The 16298-nt window shown below is 36.5% G+C and overlaps 1 protein-coding gene across 2 annotated transcripts in view; it reads right to left on the bottom strand.

Moving 5' to 3' along the window:
- Positions 1 to 16298, bottom strand: part of LOC106066660 (LIM/homeobox protein Lhx3-like) — a 65915-nt gene that overhangs the window by 25877 nt on the left and 23740 nt on the right. For both annotated transcript variants that reach the window (XM_056042485.1, XM_056042486.1), the window contains exon 3: positions 3004 to 3178. In XM_056042485.1, the coding sequence (XP_055898460.1) occupies positions 3004 to 3178 (175 nt within the window). The remainder of the gene's footprint in view (positions 1 to 3003; positions 3179 to 16298) is intronic.

Genomic DNA, 16298 nt, shown 5'->3' on the forward strand with positions numbered 1-16298 from the left:
GCTTAATCAGATAGCTTTCTCTTCTAGCACGACTAGAGTTAATGCCAGTGGCCACCGACTCCGGAGGGACAGTTGAACTAGATACCCAATGCGATACAGCGCCTTACAGTTGATGCAGCTGAGTAGAGAGGGACACAAACCAGCAGGGCAGTGTAACCGAGCGAAGAGTCTGCTGCAATATTGATGAGCGAGCCTAAAATGAAACGGTTGCCACAGCTAGACACGCCATTTATTATTTACTGCCCAGAGAGTAGAGACCCACTGAGTGCGAGATGGGAACATGTGCTAGAAGGATAGACAAAAATAGACCTGAACATTTTGTAGAGCACAACTTTTAGATTTTAACAGTAACTTTAAGCTGGGGAACTTCAATAATGCAAATAGAGCTCAGTTCAAATATAACAGCAATTTTTGTGTATACAAACGAAAAAAGAAAAACAGAAATTATAAGGCACAAAGCAAACTTTACACGAAGCTTAGTTGTATCAATAAGTTTGGATCAATCATGTAAGTAAGTCTATAATAGATCTAGACAAACAACGATAAATCAGTGCGATTAGTTTTTGTGTAGCGCTATTTCATGCTTTTAGCTTTCTCAATTCGTTATGGGGTGGGGAAGATAGGTATATCTGGGTCAAGTTTTTACCGGAATAGTTTTTAAAGCATTTATGAGAAAAAGGTCATGACCTGAATTCAAGCTCATGACTCAAGCCTCCTCAAACCAACACTCTAATCATTTTACTAGTAAAGTGTGTATGAAAGTAGAAGATTGTATAGTTATCTAGAGTTTGTTTCAAACTTACTTTAAAGCGGCGAACTATAAAGGGGAGTAATTCAACTTATACCACTACCCCAGTCAAGTACAATTTCTTTCTTTTGTTCGATATACCAAACAAAATAATTAATTACCAATAGTTAATTAATTAATTTGTTATTTTGTTTTTATTGATGCGTGTGTTTTCAGGTAAAAGGAATGATGATGCAAAATTTCAGCTTGATCCAAGATATGGTGTGGGAGAAATCACGTGTACAAACTTTTACCAGACAGACAGAGTGAATGGATATAAGCTTTGTAAAAAGAGGCATGAAGCCCCCCTGCCAACCCCAAAAAAAAAAAAAAAATGGTGGTGGCGCTAAACTGGAACTAAAAATACTTCAGGAAATGAAAAGAGAAAGAGCGAGAGCTTAAAAATGTTGATATTGTCATTAACAAAAAAAAATACATCGCTTATCAAAACATGTCCTTCTGGATATACAGAAGATTCAAATTACGACAATCCCCCATCATGATTCATAACTGTTATATAGCTCAATAGTGCCCACGCGTAGACGGATATTTGTTGCTTGCTGTTTTTAGTGTTCGAGTTGTTGTTTTTTTATAAACAATATGAATATGAATATATATAGAAATATAGAACGAGATTTAAAGATATATAACTCTTGTTTACAATGATTAACTTATATATTGATGATAAAACATGTTAAAAACTAAGACCAGTTAGTGAACCATGACTTGTTAGTGGAGCATTGTCTACTGGACTATGGAAAGCTATATGGCGTTGGTCATCTTTAAATCAAAGAATTCTTTTATCCAATTTTGCATTATCCTCCTAATTCAAATTTTGTAATGAATATCCTCCCCTTGTTTTGACGAAGTGTGATACAAAAGTGAACTAGAGAGGTACTAATACTTTCGCCTCAGTGACCTCCCTGATACCCCCCTCCCATATCACATCACACTACTCCTGAGTAGTCCTGAGCCCTGCCCATTAAACCTGTCACGTCCTACTTGCAGACGTGAGCTCCCGTCCACTGCCCATCCTCACGCAAGCCAAATATAGAACTTCTCGGAATATCTCGGAATATCTCGGCTATCTTCGGTACCGGCATGCTAAATAAACACACGTGCCCATCTGGACCCTGTAACTGCCCTCTCCAACAGGGGCCCGAGGGGCCACCGAGTCCGCTCTGGGGGATACATCTCTGGAACTTTGAATTCTCTTTTTTAAAAGGAAACGGGATTTAGTTTGAGGGCCTGCATTCTGATATCAGCTTTGATCATTTTGTCTCTGTCTCCAGAATCAATAGTTTTGGTTTGTTTTATGCATAGCCACGACTCTACTCCGCCATTGTTTGCAGCACTTGTGCTGCTAGAAATTGTCTAGATCTAAATAGAGTCATCCAAAGTCAACTAATTTAACAAAGTGTATTCTCTGGAACACTATTGAAAAGATAACACAAAATGCAAAGATATATCGTTACAATGTTCTTCGTGTAACACACCAACACATATAACACTAAACTATATCTCACTTAACACTATATCTTACACATCAGTAGTGTCTTTTGTTTACTCTCCATTTGGGATTTTTTTTAACTCTTCCCACCCCCTCACTATTTGTAACACACAAACACACACACACATAGAGAGAGAGAGAGAGAGAGAGCAATTTGAAGGAATGTCAATTTTGATCAAATGCGACTGAATTACTGAGATTGTGTTTTCAAAACCACTAAGTTGTATCCCCTGTCTTATAGAATTAGATGTGTTTCTATATTTAGTTTCAGTGCAATTCTTCATTTCATTGTATTTTGTACTAAGACACTAGTTATGAAAATCTTTTTCATCACAATGTTATTCATTCACTATTTATTCATTTTTCATAAGGTCTCCTCTGGAAAGAAGTTTATTGCATCATTGAATAGAATGATAATAGAAACATGCTTTAGTTATCTTTGTAAATAATAAATATTTACTACCATCTCAGAGACTAATTTAAGTAAGGAAATTAATTAATAACTTGTTAGCACTTTGAAGAAAACAACAACATAAAAGTTTGTCTAAATAAAATGTTGTGATGATTGTACATTGTTTTAAACTCGCTTTGCAGCCAATAATTGTATTGTTCAGATCACAACCTTAGATCAAGCACAAGTATTGCTTGGAGCACATCAGTTATCTCTGAAAACAAAATCTCTACAGTGTGACTCTAGAGAACTCACTTGAAGAAATCGTCCTTGCAGTAGACTTTGTCTCCCTTAGAGAAACACTTGTCACTCAACTGAGCCATGCAGTCTGTACACTTGAGACACTTGGAATGCCAGGATCTGTCCAAGACTTTTAAGATAAACCTGTCGTAGATGTGATCACCACAACCTGCACACTTGGGGATGGCCGCTGTGGGGGAATTAGACAGAAAAAAATGTATTATCAATTTTACAATTTTATTTTCAACTTTATCACAGACATACATTTAAAAAAAAATCCGTTGTTGTTGTTTTTTTCATTTGAAAAAAAAAAAAGAAATGAAAGGTGACATTCGTGAAAGAAATGATGATAATAAATACTTAAAAAGTAAAACAGCAACACTTGACAGATTCAATATCAATATGTTGGAGATATCACTCTCCACTGGGTATTGTCAAGATAACAAAATGAAAACTAGTGGGACAAAAATAAAAATAAAAACAAACAAAATCTATTTTTTTTAAATTCTAATAACAAATCTTATGTAAGGGAAAGCACTGCACATTCACTGCCATCTCTCAATACTGGAAGGTTTATCTCACCTTTTTCTATATAAAAAATAAAATTAACACTAATTGGTTAACTCAGTGTTTCCCAAACTTTTTCCTAAACGGGGCACGTCGCATATTCTAAGTATTTAGCGGAACACATTTCTTATTTTATAGAGAGGTTAGTTCCCCTTGCTGGCCAACTTGTCAATTATTGCAGTAGTTCGGACCTCGCGAAACAGTGGGATTCTGAGGAGCACAGTTTGGGAAAAAATGGATGAACTCATTGGTTACATTTGTATGTATTGATGTATTGATGTATTGATGTATTGATGTATTGTCTTCAACTCTAAATAAATGTGAGCAACATTTTAACTTGATACGAGAATGGGAAGTGGGAGAAGACAGACCCAGACAGACAGACAGACAGACATAGCGAGATGATATCATTCGTGTAAAAATGCTACATATAATAAATATTACAAGAGAAACTTCAAGACGTGAACCATTTAGAAGTTCCAACTGAGAAGGAAAAGGAAATAGAGCTTCCAGCAAATTATTTGGGAACGCTTAATAGAAAGAACAAGGCAAGTATCGTGGTCAGTTTTCTCTCAATGAGTCCTGCTCCTTCAATACTGTTCTACCAGATTTAGTCGTTTAATGTCATTGACAGTGTCTTTCCTATTTTTTTTTTAAACATTTAGATTTCTATAATTATACTGCGGATTGAGTTTGAAGAGAATTTACTGTAAAACTTAAGAAAGGCTTGTATTGCTGTTCTATTGGAGAGTCACTATATATTAACTGTAAAAAAAAATGTCTGTTGTTGAGGAGGCTTAATGAACACAGAAATTAAATACGCGAAATAACGTCATCAAGAATGACGTTCAAAACATGTTTGACTTCTCTTGTTGTTTATAGCTTAACCAATGAATAAAGAAGTCGAAGTGCTAAGGTTACGGTGCTATTTAAAAAAAAAAATTAAAATAAAAACTTATGTTGAATATTTTGTTATCCCACTAAACTTCATTGAAAATATCACATTTAAATATTTAAATTTTAACATTTTATAGTCATAGAATCACGCAGTATTTTTTTTTATTGTGAATTACTTTGTTACCTCACTTTACATCTGAGGTCAGACTAGATGGAACTAGTGTTAAGTACACTTGGATATATTTACCAACTCTCTTCTGTTGTCTCTTTTAGTTTTTTTGTCAATGCCAATGAGCAGGTCACGTGATAAGTTTTTCACGAAATGAGCAGAACTGAAATTTCTGCTTCTGCGTTTGTGCTTGTGTGTGACTTGGTGTGACTCTGTGTGTGTGTGTGTGTGAGTGAGAGTCACTGGGACGTGAGACGTGCAGGTGACAGACAGAGGTATTAACTGGAACACTCGAGTCCAGGCCGCTGGCGCCACTAATTGCGCACTTCAAATTGGGGTCGAAAGTCAAGTGGCAGAGGTCATCGTGACATCGGTTCAAAGTCATTGGCTAAACTCAATAAACCAGGAGCAGTACTCGCCTCGAATGTTGTCTGTACCGGCAAGGCTCTACGCCAACCAGACATTACGAGTGGACAGTAGTAATGACTTGATGACTAGTTGAACTGGGAAGTGGGCCCTAGAAGTTGTTTTAATTCAATTCTGCTATTTCGTCATTTCCGGTTAATGTGATAAGGCACAATAAGATTAGTAGTAGAGAGAGGGAGAGAGAGAGAGAGAGTGAGAGAGAGAGAGAGAGAGAGTGAGAGACAGCATGACTAATAAACGCAGATCTCCTAAAAGAAAACCTCAAACTAAAACATCCTTACGATTAAACCCAGAATTTTTATGTTAAATGTTGTTGAAATTAACATTCTAATGAAATTTGTCAACAAAATACCTATCAATATTTGTTAACATGTATGTATATTTTATTCCATTGATTCACTAAATGCATGGACTAGTTTAATAAAAAGAACATAAAACTAAAATGCTATATTAAACTTGGTAAGACCACTAATAGAATATTCGTACTCTGTTAAGGACTCCTCACAACAAGAAAACATAAAGAAACTGGAACAGAAGCAAAATAGAGACTTCAGATGTATAACTAATGAATATTCACATTTCATTAGAAAAACAATCAGTAAAATCACTAGACTTAGAGAAACTCTAGGACAGAAAACTAAAATTTAAAGCTACAGTAATACTCTAAACATTGAACCATAACTTACAAATACAAAAACATTAACTAAATAAATACTCAGAAAGATATGGGAACATTTCTTATTGCACATGCTAGGACAAATTCATACAAGTGTTCCTTTCTCCATAATGTCATTAGAACATGGAACCGATTACCTGAATAAGCTAGAGAAATAAAGTCACTGATTGAGTCATAAAACAAGACAAGGGCGTAATTATCTTTCCCAATGATAAGATAAGATAAGAACAAAAGAATTTGTTGAAACGGTAAAGGGAGATTACCTCGATTCAGGCACACCCACATCATCAAGTAATGAGTCATTCTAGTTAGTAGTATACAAGCTTTTGCGTTTCCGAAATTTTACCAAAATTGACAATATCTTCCAAATAAAAATTGTATTACATGTATTGCCAATTATCAATCTCTTGAGTTCTTATATTTATTTAGATAAATATTCTTTATACAAACGGACATTGCTACAGACATTGTGATGTTCAAAATTTATTTCAAAGATAAAAGTGTACTGCAATATGTAGAGACCGAATGTCCAAGGATGTGACAAGGACCAGATCGCATGGGGAAGTTCACGTCAACTTGACACTGTGCCAATCATTCGAAGAGATCTGCAGTGACACTCATGACAGGAGAAATTTATCGGCATGTCATCCCTGACCACACGTACATTGCGCACGTCACTGTAGTGATGGCATCATAGAGTGCAGGATATAGTGCAGGATATAGTGAAGGATATAGTGCAGGATATAGTGCAGGATATAGTGAAGGATATAGTGCAGGATATAGTGCTGGATATAGTGAAGGATATAGTGCAGGATATAGTGAAGGATATAGTGCAGGATATAGTGCAGGATATAGTCCAGGTTATAATGCAGGTTATAGTGCAGGATATAGTGCAGGATATAGTGCAGGATATAGTAAAGGATATAGTCAAGGATATAGTGCAGGATATAGTGCAGGTTATAGTACAGGATATAGTGCAGGTTATAGTGCAGGATATGTTGCAGGTTATAGTGCAGGATATAGTGCAGGATATAGTGAAGGATATAGTTCAGGTTATAGTGCAGGTTATAGTGCAGGTTATAGTGCAGGATATAGTGCAGGTTATAGTGAAGGATATAGTGCAGGATATAGTGCAGGTTATAGTGCAGGATATAGTGCAGTTTATAGTGCAGGATATGTTGCAGGTTAGAGTACAGGATATAGTGCAGGTTATAGTGCAGGATATAGTGCAGGTTATAGTGCAGGTTATAGTGCAGGATATAGTGCAGGATATAGTGAAGGTTATAGTGCAGGATATAGTGCAGGATATAGTGAAGGATATAGTGAAGGATATAGTGCAGGATATAGTGCAGGTTATAGTGCAGGTTATAGTGAAGGATATAGTGAAGGATATAGTGCAGGATATAGTGCAGGTTATAGTGAAGGATATAGTGAAGGATATAGTGCAGGATATAGTGAAGGATATAGTGAAGGATATAGTGCAGGATATAGTGCAGGTTATAGTGCAGGTTATAGTGAAGGATATAGTGAAGGATATAGTGAAGGATATAGTGCAGGATATAGTGCAGGATATGTTGCAGGGTATAGTGAAGGTTATAGTGAAGGATATAGTGAAGGATATAGTGCAGGATATAGTGAAGGATATAGTGCAGGTTATAGTGAAGGATATAGTGAAGGATATAGTGCAGGATATAGTGAAGGATATAGTGAAGGATATAGTGCAGGATATAGTGCAGGTTATAGTGAAGGATATAGTGCAGGATATAGTGCAGGATATAGTGCAGGATATAGTGCAGGATATAGTGCAGGTTATAGTGCAGGTTATAGTGCAGGATATAGTGAAGGATATAGTGCAGGATATAGTGAAGGATATAGTGAAGGATATAGTGCAGGATATAGTGCAGGATATAGTGCAGGATATAGTATGAGATATATTGCAAGATATAGTATGGATATAGTGCAGGATGTAGTGAACATTTGTCCCATACAGCTCAATATAATGGTTAACTGTCTTTTAAGAAAGAGTTTCTCTTGAGAGTAAATTGTTTTGTAAAGACATTCAGATATTTGTATAGATCGACCTGAACAATGGTAAAAAACTAAATCTAAATATTTGTAATTCATCGACCTAATATATTGGGTTGAAACCATATATGTCATTTATTATTATTACTTTTATTATAAAGCTTATATCAGCTCTGTCTGTCTGGTCAAACGTTTGTGCACGTGATTTCACCGACACCCAATCTTGGAGCCAGCTGAACATGTGCACAATTAGTTCTTTGACCTGACAACACAAGAATAAAAAAAAAAAAAAATAACCAATGAGTTAATTAACGATTGGTAATTGATTATTTTGTTTGGTATCGAACATAAGAAAGAAATTGTACTTGACAGATGTTGGCGTATAAGTTGAATTAGTTCCCTTTATAGCTTGTTTAGAGAATTAGGTCGTTGCTTAAAAGTTTGAAACTAACAATAGACCTTCTATTTTTTTATAAGTACTTTGCTGGCACAGTTGTTTTTGTATTGGCTTGAGGTTTGAGCCTTTGAGTTCGAAATCAAGTAGTACGACTTACAAATAAAGTAAGAAATATCAGAGCTAGCCTGTAGTGTTATAGTACTATTTATGATAATCATGAGTTCATTTTCTGACAATATCACCTTGAAGAATTTTCCAACTCTGAGCAGAATTTTAACAGCACCGCCCTCTGATTGGATACGTGAATTTTCAGGGCCACTTTTTGTCATAACCCCTTCCTTAATGGTAACTTATATGGATACATCATCCATAGTCCCTGTCACCTAGCGTAGGTTTTCATATTTCTAATTTGCTAAGGGATCTGCATCAATTAATTCTACTTGTCCGTCTCTCCGACATAGCCTATTGTAGACAGACCGTGTATTATTATAATATTATTAGAATTGTCATTAGAAGAAAAAAAAACGAAACGAAATATTCATTATGAAATGTAACTCACGCTCTTTACGTGCAACACACATACGCGAAATACACCGGGACACACACACACACACACAAGCTCTTTAGAAGCTGCAAACAGTTCTCTTTTCTCCAGAGCCGAAAAACCATCCCCACACGAACAGAGGGTCGCGCGCTGGGGTCAAGGCGACTCAATATGGCGACCGGAAGGCGTGAGTCGGCTGGGGATAACCAAGTTAGACCGTCAAGTTTTTATCTCACAATTGGATTAGCGGGGATTAAACGGAGAAGAAGAGAGAATAGAAATGGGCGCCGCAGCCACCAATATTTAACGCTTCTAGCACAGGATTGCAAATTGGATTGGGGTAGGGGTGTCTGTTGCCCGCTACAGTTCTGTCAATTAGAGGCTGTGAGGCGGCGCGATCAAGCGAGAAGCACACATGTGGTCTGAAGAACGGGGCACTGATGAGGCAGGGGAGGGAGTGGGGGGCACAAATAGTAGAACATTGCAGAAGATACTATTTCCAGGACATCACAGGACAAAGTAGACAAGATGTTTTCTGGGGTGGGGGGCACAACTAGTAGAACATTGCAGAAGATACTATTTCCAGGACATAACAGGACAAAGTAGACAAGATGTTTTCTTGATTGATTTGTTGACTTCGAAATCATTTTCCTGGTGGCACTTTCTTCTGATGACTTTATCTTCTAAAGGTTCAATTCTTATAAATCTACATATAAAGAAAAGAGGCCAATATCAAGGATTAGTTGAAGGTCCACAGCATCAAATGGTAATTGTAGACATATAGGTTTTAAAACTTAGGATGAAATCATGAATGGTATATTACTACCAGTTTACTTTAGATATAAATCTTTAAGTCCAAGCCTAGGGCGTATGGGCAAAAAGTGGCGCATTGCAAGATTTCAAGTGGAGCACTACACCCCTGAGATCATACAAAAGAATCTGCTTGTAAACAAATTATAAAGCCAATTTATAAAGAATGAGCTAGTGGGAATTTATCTCATTAGGTACTTCGATGTCAGAGACCCGTATGGCTTTAATACGTCTAGGTGTCCTGATGTGTCGCTGTAATTATCGAATAAAACAATGAAACAACTAGATCAATACACAGAAACTTTAATGAGCTTTACAGCATGTATCTTTATATGAATTGTCATGAGCATAGGGCACACTAAGTGAAATAAGATACAGGATGATTGTACTCGGAAATGACCAAATATTCCCAAGTCGTGAATACAGTGGCGAGTCCCCGGAACCTGACAACCGATTGTAATTAGAAAAAAAAAAGTCTATGTTAGGTTCTGCCCCTTTTCTCACCAACAATGCAAGAAAAAATAATAAAGGAAGAGCAAACAGTGATAGGAAGTGTCAGCTGAAGGAAAATCAATTTTTTTTTTAAAGTGTAAAACATTTGCATGCATTTCTCTCGGTGTCTCAGAGTCATGGTTCATTTCTTGGTGCATATTCTAAGTGGATCAGAGTCATGGTGCATTTCTTGGTGCATATTCTAAGTGGATCAGAGTCATGGTGCATTTCTTGGTGCATATTCTAAGTGGATCAGAGTCATGGTGCATTTCTTGGTGCATATTCTAAGTGGATCAGAGTCATGGTGCATTTCTTGGTGCATATTCTAAGTGGATCAGAGTCATAGTGCATTTCTCTCAGTGGCTCTCTCTCTTCTTTTTACTTATATATATATATACTACAAATGCGCTTCGCAGTGTCACACCCACCTCAAGGACATCCCAGCCCCTTTCACGCACATGTTTTAGTGCTTGCCAAATCTTACATCTCAGATGGCCCTCGGGGGACATCAACAGCACACACATACACACACACATACAACAACTCATCCGTCACCCTCCAGCGATGCGCAACCGCCTCACCTTCTGTCGTCTGCGACAACCTGTCACGAGCCACGCGCTGTCTGAATGTCAGGAAACGGGGGTGGGGGTGGGGGGTTTGAAATAGATCGAGCGATGACATGACACCGGCATTACGAAACAGGTCTCACCCCCTAAATCTCAAACCCAGCCATATGTAGAAGAGACTGATACACTGACTCTTAGACCATGGTCATGGATAGTACAAACAATCTGATCTATATTAAAATTTGAAATCATAAAATAGGTACCTAATGCCCTTTACTTTTTACCAAAGGGGCAATCAGGAGGATCAAAAGGTGGACCAGCCCTCACAAGGTAGTTTGGAATAACAGTGTGAGTGAGACGTGAAGGAGTCTCCAACACTCCCACTACACGCCTGGGAAAGTATCGTCCAAGCAATGATCCTGTGAGTTAGGAATATATTCGTTGCTTCAAGACACTGATCGATTACTCTACTTCCTAGAGTGTACGTTCCGGTGTAAATCTGCATCCGACATGATTCATCTTTTTAATTATTGTCATGCTTAGTAATATTTGATTTGCTTGGAGTTAACTTGCTTCTGATAATAAAATGCATGACAAATGATATTGCTGTTTTAGTGTAGTTCAAATCTGACTAACAGAAGAGTGCACCCAGAGTTATAGAATATAGTAATTGTTATTGAACAGATGCAATATTATTTTTTGAATATTTAAAACTATGGTTTATTATTTTTCTTTTAATATTAAGATTTTTGTAAGAAAAAGATATTATAATACATGTTCATGAACTTATAAAAAATATCAAAAGAATTTTAAATCGTTTCATTTTTTGCTTTCCTAAAGACAATCAAAGAGAAACAACTGTCTTACTTGTCCACTTACAAGCATTTAACATAAAAAAAAATATTTAAAAAGACTAATCCTTCTTTGTAAAACTGATCATCCTCTGTTGGGGAGATTATTTATAATTCACCTTTAATAGCCCACAATAAACACCTTTAAAAGTCAATTTGTCTGCATTTTTACCCCCGATCCATTCAAAAAAAAAATAAATCCTGGTTACGCGCTGTATACATGTACTCGGTATATATACAATTCTAGAATATAACTCCAGGTACAGACACGGTGACGTTAAACGAATATGTGTTTTTAAATAACAAAGCTGATACAAAGTGTAAATATAGGAATTAGTTTAAATCAATCATGTCATTAAATTTGTAATACATCTAGACCAGTGATGGACAAACATTTTTAGTTGCGGGCCAAAAACTTCAAGAAAAGGGCCATAACATTTAAACATATACAACAGACATTTAGCATTAGATCTAATACTAAAAAATTTAAACAAAAGCGTTGTACAAATCTTTGACTACCGTCATTGGAAGTCATGTGTTATGTGCGATGGACTGTCGTTCGGTAGTCGCAATGGTCCAGGGTTCATACCCTGCCCGCTGCCACCCCCCGTCGTCCTGCGGGAGGTTTGGGCTAAATTAGTAAATTAGCTTAAGGATCCGAAAACATTAAACAAACATTTCTACCTCAATTTGATCATAGTTTGTTTTGTCCTATCAGCGAGTTATTCTTATCATATATCCACGTGTCAATCTAATGCTCTGGCACAGCGATTTCTAAGCCACTGTAGAATTGCAATTTTAAAACATTAAAAATAATTTTTTGAGATAATTTCTAGCTAATAGCTATTTTTTGAAACCTTTAAATGTGGCCACAGATACAGCCAATCTACAATTAGTTCACATATCTCAGACCATAGTGTCTCATCAAGACATTATTCATGAAGTGATGACAACTGAGCTAAGATACTCTTCAAAAGTCTCACGGAAGCGAATTCTATTTACAATCTTTTCTATTTACATTGAAGGTTAGGGCTGTATATTTAAAGGCAATATTACTAGTGGAGGCTATGAAGCAGTGTAGGAAAATAACATTGCAAATAAGACTCATTCACTTGTCTCCTCTGTGTCCTGCTAAACTTACTACTTACTTAACTGTTTACTGCTTCTAAAGAGCATGCGTGTGTCCCGGTCTATTTTGTGTATGTGTGTTGCACGTAAAGCGCATGAGTTACATTGTAAACATTTGGTTAGTTGTTTTCTTTTCTAAAGGCAAAGCTACTGGAGATGATTATTATTATTGTCAATATTATTATGTTTTTTGCATTACCAATATTTAAAAAAAATAAAGAACCTAATTTAGACCTTGCGATCTATAGGGTAGATAAAGTAAAGTTGATCTGTTTGTTTGGACCACGGTTAACGAGGGTGTCATGTGGCCAGCACAATGACCAACCGTCTTTACGTTTCCGAAACTCATTAGAGCTGGGTGGACTCAAAGGCGCTGTAAAAATCCTGAAATTAGAAATCCAAGTCTTCACCAGGAGTCGAACTCGGGATCCCCGTGGTTCGGAAGCCAAGCGCATTACCACTGAGACATTATTTTTATTATTATAGAAAACATATATACGCTTTTAAAATTTTGAAATATAAATAAAGTCATAGAATTCAGTAAACAATTTTTTAAAAAATTAGCAGAAAGTAAAGTATTATTTGACTAATTTTGTATAAAAGACAATAGGGTGTGTAATTAGCAGTTTCACAAGGTGGCGGTGTCGTTTGGTCACGTGTCAAATAACGTCTGATCGATGTGTCTTTCTATGTATGTGTATGTGTGTGAGCGGGCCATCTACTCATGTGAAATACGAAATCTTTCATGAACTTGTTGTTTTTAATGCATGGATCTTGGTCTTTCATTATAGCACTCGATATTTGTATGATTATAATGATAAACACATTTCTCTCTCTCTCTCTCTCTCTCTCTCTCTCTCTCACACACACACACACACACACACACACACACTCACAAACATATAATTTAGAGATATGGAGAACTGTAAAATAACATAAAAATAAAAAAAAATAAAAACAAGGTTACAAAGACAGTTTGTGTGGAAAGTGGAAACACAAACTCAAAATCGGCCCCCGAAGTGGTCCACCCAGGCAGGAAAAAAGGCAGGTTTCAATATTTTTAGAAGAATATCGGTATTAAATTCTATCAGAAGTGGTCCACCCAGGCAGGTAAAAAGGCAGGTTTCAATATTTTTAGAAGAATATCGGTATTAAATTCTATCAGAAGTGGTCCACCCAGGCAGGTAAATAGGCAGGTTTCAATATTTTCAGAAAGAATATCATAATGAAATTCTATCAAAGGCAAATGACAGAGAAGAATGGATAAAGAAGGTTGACAGATCCTGTGTGGTGCCCCAAAGGTCCAGCAGACCAGGGGATAGGTGAAAGTGAATGTGAAGTTGCATGTGAACCTAGCCTAACTGATTTTTTATAATGAGTATCTAATTGATCTAATTGTTTTGTAAAGGGTCAATCTCTTATTCAAAACCTAGATATATGTACATTTCCGTGAAAAAAATCTTTTTGTTTTGTGTTCTTTGTAGTTGTGGCCACGTTGCAGTTCACGCGATAATATGAAAAACTACTTATTAATTGTTGTTTTAAATTATGTCCAACTTATTTGCATAGTAAATAGATTTTTTTCTCTTTAAAAAAAAGTTAACATTTTTTTTGTAAATGTAGTATTCAGTATGACAGAACTTACATAACTTAGCAATACAAATTGTAAAAAAAAATATTTTTTGATAAAAAATCTAAAACCATTTGAATAAATGTATTGTTAAATTTGTCATTCCGTACGCCTCTTACTAAAAAGCCTCCACTGTTTGTTACTATTTAGAGTGAGTAGTTGTAAAAATGGTGTATTTTTATGAAAAAACTGCTTGCATAATCGATTTAAAAAATTTAATTTTTCGCTTTCAGAAAAGAAAAAAGTAGACATCGCATCAGAACTTTAAATGATCTAAAATACCATGATGTCCGATTTTCATTTTCTCTTCTAGTTTTTGAGAACTTAACGGGACGGACGGACGGACAGATGACACACAAAACTAATAGCGTCTTTTCCCCTTTCGAGGGCCGCTAAAAAAAAAATAAAAATTGTTAACACGAACTGAGATGATATATTTCAGAAACATTCGTAGTTTGTTATTAGGGGGGAAAAAGTCGGAAAATGGTGGAAAATATGTTCCGCCCGTTTGTTTTAAATATCTGACACAAATGTCATTGTCACATGTTTGTAACTTAATTAAGCTTTGTATCCTATTCACAAATATTTACTGAGTTTACTTTTAAATGTTAGCGAACTCCACGTAGAGATTAGTCGAAACTATAATTCAGACATTCAGAGTTTGTGTTATAGTAGTTATAGTCATATTTATACAGTGGTCAAGTCAAATGTTTGTTTTTTAAGTCATATTTCAAGTATTCACAAGGGACAAAATTAGTATTCATATATTTACACGATAAGATCAAAAGGGAGCATTTTAAAATGAAGAGGTCCATTCTGTTTCTAGAAAGTAGAAACCTCTTGTCTGTGTGAAACAAGGAAATCACAGCGATGGTTAGACGTAGATCCTTTTCACGTTCTTTCTATGTCATGTTTGAAACGTTTCATCGGAGCATTCGCTTTGACGTTCTGACATCGACTGACAGGTCATGACATCAGATACAATCAGATATTGGCACAGAAATGTCAGTACACGTCAGTCCCAACATCGCAGATGGAAGGCACGCGCGCGCCGCACCCAGACCTCAATGGCGACTCGCCGACCAGACACGAGTCACTTCCTGTCGCTACGTCATTACGGACGTGACGTCATAATAGCGCGCGTGCGCCTCCGAGAAACCCCGGGCCCCGGGTGGCGATGAATGGAGGAGATTGTTTGTGTCGTGTTTTCTCCCGCTGAGGCCTCGGTTTGAGCCTGGGGAGACATTTTTTCTCTTTGCCTTGTCTTCTTCATCCGGCCAAAGGTTGCGGAAGTCGCTACAAGTTAACGCACGCTTCTGACCGTGCGCACGTGGCTCGAGTGGGGACAGATTATTTGGCGGGATGCAGCGCCCGTTTCTAAGGATGTAGCTAAACGGGTTCCTAGAGACTAAAAGTTACACGTAGTTTGGTTGATGCTTGTTTGATTCCGCCCGAGGGACAACTGTGTAAGTGATACAGTTGGACAACTTTGTTGGTTTTAACGGATGAACTGCGATAGAGGATTGGGTGTTAAAAATAAATCTCCCAGGCGACTATTAAAGACTTAAAAATGTAAATTTCTCTATTTCTATTGTTTTGTTTTGTTTGTTTTCTTTGATTGTTTACTTTGGACTCATGTGGAGTAGATGAATGTAGAGGAAGGTCAATGACGCTAGAAAACCTTTTTTTTTATTTGCATTGTTTGCTTGCGAAGATGAATACAAAATTGTTTCGACTTTTTCTAGAAAGTCTCAGGGATTACAAGTAAAACATTTTAAAAAGACAATGTCTCCATCAGTGAGCTTCAAATATAATTAAATAATTAAACAAAAAATATTAGACAATATTTGATTTAATTCGGGTATCGAACAGGTGACACTGATTGCCTTGGAGTAAAGCGTCTGTATTTTCTGACTCGACCAGCGGTGAAGACATGCTCATGTCATTATTGATTGGTATGTTTATTTTATTAACATCTAGGTCTAATACTAGACCTAAAGCTCTGATATAGTACTCTTCAGATAAGGTTATAATATGCTTGTGAATCTAGATTATTCTAGATGTTATCTTGATTAGATTTAAGTACAAATATAAGCAACGCTTTTGAGCTTCAATGAAATTGAAGCAACTTT

Source organism: Biomphalaria glabrata, chromosome 9 (assembly GCF_947242115.1).
Source record: "Biomphalaria glabrata chromosome 9, xgBioGlab47.1, whole genome shotgun sequence".
Taxonomy (NCBI): domain Eukaryota; kingdom Metazoa; phylum Mollusca; class Gastropoda; family Planorbidae; genus Biomphalaria; species Biomphalaria glabrata.